The 11416-nt window shown below is 35.6% G+C and overlaps 1 protein-coding gene across 1 annotated transcript in view; it reads left to right on the top strand.

Annotated features, from left to right (window-relative positions):
- The window catches only part of LOC107581546 (attractin-like protein 1), a 133861-nt gene that overhangs the window by 102203 nt on the left and 20242 nt on the right, over nucleotides 1-11416 (top strand). Inside the window, exon 26 of the mRNA XM_016267124.1 lies at nucleotides 10685-10792. Coding sequence (XP_016122610.1) covers nucleotides 10685-10792 — 108 coding nt within the window. The remainder of the gene's footprint in view (nucleotides 1-10684; nucleotides 10793-11416) is intronic.

Genomic DNA, 11416 nt, shown 5'->3' with positions numbered 1-11416 from the left:
AGCGCATTTTATGGAGGACTGTTTACTGATCCTGGGAGAGTAACGTTAGACTAAAATGCCGGCAGTTCTGACTCACGTAAGTACGTTTTCATTTAAAGGATTTGCCACTGATGATTCAAAACGCGAGTTTTGGGCAGTAGAGTAGCACTTGTTGTTTGTCATTTCTCTGATCACAAATGCAGACAGAGTTTTATGTTTACGCGGTGCAACGCAATGCGTAAAAAGACAGTACAAGTCATTATAATCAGTAATTATGTCCCCACTGGATGCAACAAATGCCTCGTTTGTAATGGGTTTTAATGTTTATGTCTCGTCGCCCCGGCCGGACACGGCATCAACAGTATGTGAGGGGCGTAACATTTCCGTCTCACGCTTGAGGTATTCGGCCAATCACAACGCACTGGATAGCTGGCCAATCACAGCACACCTCGCTTTTTCAGACTAATGAGCTTTGTAAAAATCAACGCGTTTCAAAAAGGTGGGGCATAGAGGAGAAACACTAATGTACAGTATGTGGAAAATAATGTGTTTTTTTTACTTTAAACCGCATAAACACATTTCATTACACCAAATACACAAAATAATGTTATTTTTAGCAACATCATGTGACCCCTTTAAAATTAAAGTTACAAAAATTATTCAGTCAAGAGCAATGAGGGATTTTGTCTTTTGTTGTTAACATGAATTAACAATAACCAATAATTAATTAACATTGTTAACATTTGGTATGAAAGTGACAGCAGCTTTTAGTATACCTGCTGTCTGTCAGTCTGTGTTAAAGAACAAAAGAAAAAAATCACTCTGCTCAAATCTGCTCTTGACTAAATAACTTTTGGAATATGGAATAATATATAAATATAATCTATATTTATGACTTTATACATCATAGTATTTTGTTCCTGAACAGTAGCAGCTAGCAAAATCCCCAACTCTGCTCAGAGTACATATTGTCCCAATCTACAGAGTGTTAAAGTAACACTGAAGCAGAGTTACCACTGTTGAGTATTATGTGATACGTTTTCATGTCTAAAAGCCTGAGCAGAAGTTATTCATCTTCAACATTGTTAACAGCGGGTTTTCTTTATTAATGCTCACTCATCAATTAATTAATTGCTTAATTTTCCCAATACTTTTAACTCGGCTTCAGTGTTATTTTAACACTCTGTAGATTGGGACAATATGTACTCGGAGCAGAGTTGATTTAACTCTGGGGATTTTGCTGTGTATTGTTAGTTTTAGGCTATAGACTACCTGAAAAAGTTAAAACAGTTTGTTTCATTTGTATCCTTGTGCTATTGCATTGCTAGTAACTTGTTCACTTATTACTGACCGTTTAATTGTCTTTATGTAACATTATTTATTAAAATGCAAAGTCAGAAACAATGAAAACAATAACTTTTTCTTGAGGTGTTTGCGATGCAGCTTCATGTGCTCAGCGCTTTGGATGTGACCGTGAGCGCCCAGAAAACTAGTTTGGAGCACACGAGTACCGAATGGTTTAAAAAGACGTGCAAATGATAAACTTTTGTGATGATGCAACACTGACCCGATTAGGCAAGTATCAGTTCTGTCAGCTGAGCTAAAGTCTTGTATGCAGTGTGTAGCAGCTCTCTTAGTGCAGACGAGATGCGCTGATGTGAGGCAATTTTGAGAGAGTGAGAGAAGACGCGGTACAGCTGAACCACTCGCGCTGTTTTCAAATGACTGACTTAATCTGATATTCTGTGTAAAAAATGTTTTAATTCATCTAACCTACATTGTATATTAAATACATGTTTGCAGGCATTTTCCAAATGTCTGAAACCTGCGGGAATGAGTAAAACCAAAATGCGCAATCCCGCACTGAGATTCAGGACATGATTAAACATATATTCTGTTATATAGAGATTTGTAAAATACGCGGTATTTTACCACGACTTTTCCTAAGCTTTCTGAGGTTTTCATGACCATACGAACCCTGTAAATGGCTATTTAAATTTTTTTTAATCGTTTTGATGAAATTTCTGCTCCACTTTGTGTGGTGGTAGTAAGACGGGACAAAATCCCTGTAATATTAGGGTATTCTATAGTCTTTGGACGGGAGAGAGCGCTCACAACTCTTCAGATTAATTTAGTGGAACATTAATATAATATAGAATCATCCTCTGTCAAGAACTGAGGTGTGAACATGTGAAAATGTATGATTATCTTTCTAAATGTGCGCTCTTTTGGGCTAAAGGCTTAATTGAACCATTTAAAGTAGCCATGTGATCACAAATTAATCGGCGATTTGGCGCAGCACAGACATGATTTAATACGTGTGTCTTATCAAAAAATCATAAATTCCAGTTTATGCTGTTTGATTATGGCTTCGAAGGTCGTAGTTGGAAGCTGTTAGCCCCGGCTGGCCCGTGTGCGCAGTTGAAATGCAGCTAATAATTTCTGACTGGCACATAACTGAACAAATGTAAACAGGTTGTCAGTATGTAACAGAAAATACAGATTTGAGTTCCCTCCTGCTCAGAATGAACAACCAGTCAGCTACTGACTATAATTGAATGCCCCTGATCTATATACTTGGTAACATTAACAGATCAATGTCAAAATCAATTCCAAGCCAACGAGTGACATGTCCTTTGAGCAGTCAATCAGAGCGTCTTTGTGGAACAACCAATGAAGCCAATTCCATAATCCATGTTCTGAAGAACTAATCAGGTCATTGATGTTCCTCAGGAAGAATTGGACCAGATGGGTCAATGCAGATGTCATTCTGAGTGGATTACCTTTATTGTACCTTAAACATGAGCAAGTCCTCAGGGGGAAAAATTACAGTCTATGAAGACTTTCGAGGATTGAGTTTTTGTAAGATCACTGCAGAAATGCAGTATATTTTGACTAGTCATTTTTACTAGTTTTTTTTTGTTCCCAGTGAGAAAACTTTTCTTTCCGTGTCATTTGTCTGGGCAAATTTGCCTGCTTGGTTCAAGACCTCAATTCCAGTTATGATCAGCTGTAATTAATTTGCTGGTTTGTGAGTTGCTTAATTTACATAATTTCTATGGTGAATCATTTGTTAAAATTTTACATAGTGTTTGCAAGTTAGGCACAGACATGTATTTGCCAGTCAGAATGAATGGTAAGCTTCCACAGCATTTTGAATTTGACAGTGAATTTTATTCTTCATATTTTAGGGAAAGTCAAACTAACTGAACACTGTTAAAAACTGCTGTGCTTCTATTGAAAATCTATTGATTGTTTTCTTTTTCTTTCTTTTTTTTTAACGGACAGCATTAAAAAAGGAAGAGAGTGGATAGCATGGTCCATAAATAATGGAGGACCAGGCTTTGAAGCTCTTGATTCTAGTTTAAACATGTCCTTATGAATATTTACAATAGTTATTCCATAGTTCATTTGTAATTATAAAACTTAAAACCACATAAGACCATGGGTAGTTCTTCATTACTTTGGTGAGGTCAGTGTAGGGAACATTTATGATTTATATAATTATATAAAAAACTTTCCACAAGTTATTTTTTATTTTTATAAGGAGAATATCTAGAGAATACCTCAACCATAATTGTATACTTATTCATTGGTGATTTAGTAATGCCTTATGTATGTATTTATTTATTTTTACATTTGTATATATTTTTATATTATAATTATATTGCAGGAAATAAATATAAATTCATATTATTAGGAGTTTTAATAACCTTACCCTTAACTGTGAATGGTGATCATATTATATTTCTGAAGTGTTTCATCAGGGCTGTGTGGGATTTTCATTTTCAGGAATGGAGAATCAATCTATTAAATTTGAGTATTTTGGACCAAAATGGCTTTGAGAGTTTAGCCCTTGTTTAATGTCTAACAGGAAAGTCCTAATGCTATAAAGCAGGGATTTCAGTAGGGTTTTACATGAAGCCTACAGTAAAATCAATGAACAATCAATCTCAATTTCACATCAGTGAGGTTTTCACAGTACTACCCTGGGGCAAGGTTTTAAGAGCATTTCAAAGAATAATAATATAAGTTTGACCTTAACTCTAGTCTAAGACCCTACAAGTTTTTGTGTGTGCGCTTTTCCATGTTGAGCTTGGTTTATACAACCGAGTAAACATTGCAATTATAAGGTATTATAGGTCTAGATTAAAATCCAGTTTTTGTCACGCAACAGAACTGCAGATGTACCCTAGTTGGAAAAGGCAGCTGCATCCTCGAGGTTGCGGGACATGGATGCATATATGTATATATCAGTGATGGACTGGCTTTGTCTTGCATAATTGTTATGGAGATGCCACTGATGTAGTAAAGGCAGTGCGCCTGATGAGTAATAGCAGGTGATGGAGAGAGATGGATAAATTGCAGATGGTGCTTTTTGGCTGTCAACAAAGCCAGGCTGTTTTCCGAGAGAAGATCTATTAGCACAAATGAGAGCATGCCACAGCTCTCTCCCTTCCTGCCATGCATGCTCTCTCACGCCATCTCACTTTTGCTCTCTCCCTGTCATGCTTCGTCATTTTATTTTCTCAGTCCCCCTCCTCGTGTTTGCTCGCATTCTTTCTCACGCATACATGTCCAAACAAACGCTAGGCGAAGGGGATGAAAGAACGCAAATAGCTTCAAATCAATATTTAAATGAAGATATAATTAATGGACTTATAAATATGTGAAAGCTTCACCCCCAAAGGGGCCATTCTGGTACAAATGTCATCTGTGTTTGATGAGAGCGCAGCTTCACGATGATATCAACCAGCTCGACAGGCAGAATTAACAGCTTGTATTTCTGCCCTTTTTATCCTGCACTTTTGTGACTAAAATTTTGTACTAAACTCACATAATTCTGTAACATTTTACAGTTTGGTCTCGTTTGTTAACATTAGTCAATGCGTTATAACTAACAATGAGCAATATATTTTTACAGCATTTATTAATCTTTGTTAATGTTAGTTAATAAAAATACAATTGTTCATTCATGTTAGTTCAGTTCATAAAGTAACAATGTTCATTAACTATTATCAGTCATTAACTATTATTAACAGATTTAACTTTTGATTTTAAAAATGTATTAGTAAATGTTGAAAATGACATGAAAATTAATAAATAATGTAGAAGTATTGTTCATTGTTAGTTCATGTTAACATAGTTAACTAATGTTAACAAATGCGTCCTTATTGGGAAGTGTTACCAATGCTTCCATAGTTCCATTTTATCTTGTTTGCCTGTAATGGCTAATATATAGGCCATCGTAATTCACAATAAGAGAGAATTTTACAAAGCATTACCAAGAATAAATACAAAAGAACAAGCATTTTATTTTTATTATTATTAATTTGGATATTTTTGCTTTTATTTACAATGTTCTGAGTTATGAGTTGTTACCTCATTAAGTTAATCCAAGAAAGATAAACATTCTGCATTTTCTTGGCACTTAACTTGCTCTTGTTTAATGGTTTTTTAATGACCTGTGAATGAGTTATCATAAAAGTGAATGCACAAGTATAATATAGAGATTGTAGAAATAAAGGAAGCTGCAAGAAAAACATTTTTTTTGCTCAGAATTTGCACTCCACTACAAAATGGCTTCACCTCATTTATAAAGTATATTATAAACTGCGGTATAGGGAATATCAATTGATTTTTTTTCTCTCTCCTAGATGGTGGAAGAGGCAACTGTTTACCCAAATATGTTTAGTTAGTCAAAGACAGTTCACTTAACTTTTCAACTATCTTACCGCTTTCATCCACATGCACATTTAGTTACATGGGTTGGTGTCACTCACGTTTTGCAGAGATGATCAGATCGTATTGTCAAGAGAAGACCTGATGTGAGCAGTGTGCTCAGCTTTGATAATTTCATTATAAATGTGGTCGCGGTGGGATCAGCCATAACAGTCCTCAAGTGGTGATTAATAGAAAAGATAATGAGTGATTAATTACCGTGGTGCCATCAGGGCCCATTTGAGCAGAATTCATTGACGAGACCTCTTTGTCTCAGTGCCGAATAGACACCCCCACAGAGACAGCGCCGTCTGCCTGATATGTGCGCCATCAAGGACGTCGCCACCTTCTTGTGTTTTATGTTTGTCATGGACACAGGAAGAAGTTTGTTCTGTGATTTCTGAGGTTGAGCTGACTTTCAGAGATTCATAAAAAACACTGACGTATCTGTTTGGTGACATGATGTTATTGGCCCAATTATCGTCTGTTTAAAACCCTTTAAAGAACTTACTAATCTGAATGCCTTTCTAGGAGACTGTTGATATTTCAATATTGCATTAAGATTTATGCATTTGGCAGATGCTTTTATCTGAAGCAGCTTACATTGCATTTAAGGAATTTTTGCTTTCAATGAGAATCGATCCCATGACCTTATCATTGTTAGCGCTGTGTTTCCACTGTTTGAGCTTCAGGTAGGCTTATCCATATAATCTATTTTTGTTGCATATGTCGGATGATGTATTTTAATTGCCAAATTACAGTATCATAGAATGTAGATGCTTGTTCTGAAGCTGAAGTCTTTCTTGTTCATTTATCTGAATGAGTTTTGAAGATCTGTTGTAGTGGTTGAAGATTCATAATCTTGAAAGCATTCATTGATCCATTAAACTCTGTAATGGTACATGTTACCATTGTTAAAAGATTAGTTAGCATGTGGAAAACTTGCAGAAGACTAGTAGTACACAGCGTGTTCATAGGAATTGACTGTTCACTTCAGTTCATTGAGTGCAAAGCTTCTTAGTTTGCCTGCATCCATCAGTCACTTTTGAGTGCTATAATCAAGGCACTTAAAGGCATGCACTAGTGTTCCGGCTAATATATAGGCCATCGTAATTCACAATAAGAGAGAATTTTACAAAGCATTACCAAGAATAAATACACAAGAACAAGCATTTTATTTTTATTATTATTAATTTGGATATTTTTGCTTTTATTTACAATGTTCTGAGTTATGAGTTGTTACCTCATTAAGTTAATCCAAGAAAGATAAACATTCTGCATTTTCTTGGCACTTAACTTGCTCTTGTTTAATGGTTTTTTAATGACCTGTGAATGAGTTATCATAAAAGTGAATGCACAAGTATAATATAGAGATTGTAGAAATAAAGGAAGCTGCAAGAAAAAAAATTTTTTTGCTCAGAATTTGCACTCCACTACAAAATGGCTTCACCTCATTTATAAAGAACTGCGGTATAGGGAATATCAATTGATTTTTTTTTCTCTCCTAGATGATGGAAGAGGCAACTGTTTACCCAAATATGTTTAGTTAGTCAAAGACAGTTCACTTAACTTTTCAACTATCTTACCGCTTTCATCCACATGCACATTTAGTTACATGGGTTGGTGTCACTCACGTTTTGCAGAGATGATCAGATCGTATTGTCAAGAGAAGACCTGATGTGAGCAGTGTGCTCAGCTTTGATAATTTCATTATAAATGTGGTCGCGGTGGGATCAGCCATAACAGTCCTCAAGTGGTGATTAATAGAAAAGATAATGAGTGATTAATTACCGTGGTGCCATCAGGGCCCATTTGAGCAGAATTCATTGACGAGACCTCTTTGTCTCAGTGCCGAATAGACACCCCCACAGAGACAGCGCCGTCTGCCTGATATGTGCGCCATCAAGGACGTCGCCACCTTCTTGTGTTTTATGTTTGTCATGGACACAGGAAGAAGTTTGTTCTGTGATTTCTGAGGTTGAGCTGACTTTCAGAGATTCATAAAAAACACTGACGTATCTGTTTGGTGACATGATGTTATTGGCCCAATTATCGTCTGTTTAAAACCCTTTAAAGAACTTACTAATCTGAATGCCTTTCTAGGAGACTGTTGATATTTCAATATTGCATTAAGATTTATGCATTTGGCAGATGCTTTTATCTGAAGCAGCTTACATTGCATTTAAGGAATTTTTGCTTTCAATGAGAATCGATCCCATGACCTTATCATTGTTAGCGCTGTGTTTCCACTGTTTGAGCTTCAGGTAGGCTTATCCATATAATCTATTTTTGTTGCATATGTCGGATGATGTATTTTAATTGCCAAATTACAGTATCATAGAATGTAGATGCTTGTTCTGAAGCTGAAGTCTTTCTTGTTCATTTATCTGAATGAGTTTTGAAGATCTGTTGTAGTGGTTGAAGATTCATAATCTTGAAAGCATTCATTGATCCATTAAACTCTGTAATGGTACATGTTACCATTGTTAAAAGATTAGTTAGCATGTGGAAAACTTGCAGAAGACTAGTAGTACACAGCGTGTTCATAGGAATTGACTGTTCACTTCAGTTCATTGAGTGCAAAGCTTCTTAGTTTGCCTGCATCCATCAGTCACTTTTGAGTGCTATAATCAAGGCACTTAAAGGCATGCACTAGTGTTCCCGTTTTACATGTTCTTTCTTAGTGAATTACTGTATATATAAAGTGAAGTACTGCTATTTACCACTGGGTATTTTTAAGTTACAAACTTTTTATTTTTTCTCTTTAAGATAACCATTTACCATGTTCCTGCTGGTTTGAATAAAAAAGTTGCTTTGTTTCCAATTATTAAGGAATATTTTTAATAAAAAAATTAAGCTCAACAAATTTGTTTGTGATTCAGGTGAATCAGTTGTGTTGTTTATTGTAAATCATTGCTGGAAACACTGCTGGTAATTCCATATAGAGGTAGTTACACTACCTTTCAGTAAGTCTGTAAGCCTTTTGTTTGTTTTTGTAAAACATCTCTAATGCTCTCTAAGGCTGCATTTATTTGTTTAAAAATACATTGAAACAGAATTTAAAATAATATTTTTCTATTTTAATGTTTTAAAATGTAATTTATTCCTGTGATCCCCAAAGCTGAATTTTGATACTTCAGAAATCATTCTAATATGTTGATTTGCTGTTTAAGAAATGATTCATATTAGTATCAGTTGTATAGAATGGTCAGAAAAAAACAGCATTTATTTTAAAGACTTTTAAATACATTTATTGCGTCCTTGTTGAATAAAACTATTAATTTCTTATTTTTTTCATCCGTCACTAGTGGCAATTCAATTTCTTTCTTTTGTTATAAATTCTTATTTATGTCTTATTATTAAACGTCAAACTGCCTGAAAGGATGTGATTTTGTGCAGAGCAGAGCAGTAAAGTAAAGTTTTTGGTTTACAATTTGCTTATATGAAATCCCCATTCATGAGTGTGTGTGTGGACACTAGTGTGTTTATCAGGATGTGAACATGGTACAGAATTGCTGTGAAACCAGGCAAGTGACAGTACCTCAGCAGTTGTCTTTTGTTATGTGAAACAATTAGAGTTTAACACAGCACACTTTTGTTCGTCACAAATCCAATAGCAATCAGCCTTGTCCTTGGTACCCCAATCAGCCCGCATTTAGATATCGATCGACTGTTGGTGAAGACCACTCCATGTTTTGTGTGTGTGTTTTTACTATTGATTATCCAGAAATGATAGTGGCATCACCTGCGACTTCTCCATCGCTCTGAAGTGAGAGAAGCTGATTTGGAGTGTTCTTTTAAGTACAACATCTTTCAAAGTTTGTCTCCAGGGCAGAAGGTTTTCGTTTTCTCCCTACCTGATGAAGTGTTGTTCATTATTGTTTGATGCTATTGTTGGTAATGAAATGAAACGAGACATTTAAGCAAGGCTTTGAGATCTTATTAAGATGCCTATTGAATGTTTCACTGAAAAAGTATTTTAATTGTTCCTTGTGGAGTTCTCTTATATGGAAGAAACCAGCATAGTCCCGTGTGATCGAATGCTCTATATTGCACTGTATTGATCTTTTCTACCCATGTCACACCTGCAAATGCTCATGAATGCTAACTCTCTTTCATTCACTGACATCTACACAGTCTGATTACAGATGAGAAGTTGGTATTGATAAATATATTGATTTGACCTTCAGAAGTACTTCTGACCTGGGCCGTCTCATCTCCTCCTGTAAGCACAAGCAAGGAAAGTTGTGCACCATGTGCACATGATAGATAAACTGTGTCTATCATAGAGGCAAAATAAGCAGTGTGCCATCGGTTATGGATGGGATTTTGTATGAAGGTTGTGAATTCTGCTTTTAGGGCAACCAGCCAGTCAGTGGAGTGGAGAAATTACAGGGAATGCATCATTAATTAAACTCCTCCACTGGAATACTGATGCTCACGCAATCAATGGCAAAATAATTGCTTGTCATGCATGTTGTGGCAAGAGAAATTTCCTTCCAATCTTCGCAGACATTTGATTAGCCAGGTCCTCCAAACTTTTTTATATGGAACAAATGAATTATTCAACCACCTGTTTCTGTCTGTGCTGGAAAACAGCCAAAGTGCTGTCAATGGCCTCTCTCTTTCACTTTCTGTCTCTTTCTATCATTCTACGCTTTATTCTGTTTTGCATGTTCTCCTCTTTTCTTTTCATAATCTTTTTCCTTTATCTCAAACACATCAGCATCCCTGCATACTGCCTCACAGTGTGCGTCTCAGGGAGCTTTTTGGTTTCTCTGTTTGCAATAAATATCAGTCACTGATCTTTCTGTGAGTCATGTCATTTATGCCGTCAGTCACCACTTGTAATCTTACATCTGAGATTTTGACAGAAAACTGACATCTTAGAGTTGCTTGAAATCATAAAGTTTATGTACAGATATTTACTAATGTATCATATTTTTTCCCCTCTTTCTTTCATTTCTTACTCTTACTGCTACAGCAACTGATGAGGGAAAGGCAGCAGATGGCCAGTCGCCCTTTTGCCTCGGTCGCGGTGACACTGGATTTGGGCGGCACTCAAGTAGAACTGCTTCAGGGTGGAATCGAGGTTAGTTTGGCCTTTGAACTTTGAACCAGTTAGATTTTACTTGGCTAACATTATTCAATGAAAGGTTAGTCAATATACAGTATCAAATATTCACTATATTTAGAAAATGATTTTCGAGACACAAGAAAATATTTTTCAAGAAAATTTTATTCTCTGTGGAAATACACTAGTATACACCATATACATTATATACACCAGTATTTATGGCTCTGAAATGACCTTTTTCCCCTCATGTGAAATTTTTCCAATCAGCTATTATTTCTATGTAGATTTAAAATTAAAGCAAGTAATCATCATTCATGTAAAATAAAAAAAATCATATTAAAAATAATCTAGGCATGTTTTCATCACTGTATGTATGTATGTATGTGTGTATATATAATGTACTTAACCTTTATAATTAACTTAAAGGGATAGTTCACCCAAAAATTCTGTCATCATTTAGTCACCCTCATGTCATTCCAAACCTGTATGAGTTGCTTTCTTATGTTGAACATAAAAGAAGATATTTTGAAGACTGCTGGTAATCAAACAGTTGGTGGTTGCCATTGACTTCCATAGTAGGGGAAAAAAGTCAATGGCAACCACCAACTGTTTGATTACCAGCAGTCTTCAAAATATCTT

This window comes from Sinocyclocheilus grahami, unplaced genomic scaffold (assembly GCF_001515645.1).
Source record: "Sinocyclocheilus grahami isolate Dianchi unplaced genomic scaffold, SAMN03320097.WGS_v1.1 scaffold36.1, whole genome shotgun sequence".
Classification (NCBI taxonomy): Eukaryota; Metazoa; Chordata; class Actinopteri; order Cypriniformes; family Cyprinidae; genus Sinocyclocheilus; species Sinocyclocheilus grahami.
This window is presented reverse-complemented; position numbering and strand designations above follow the sequence as displayed.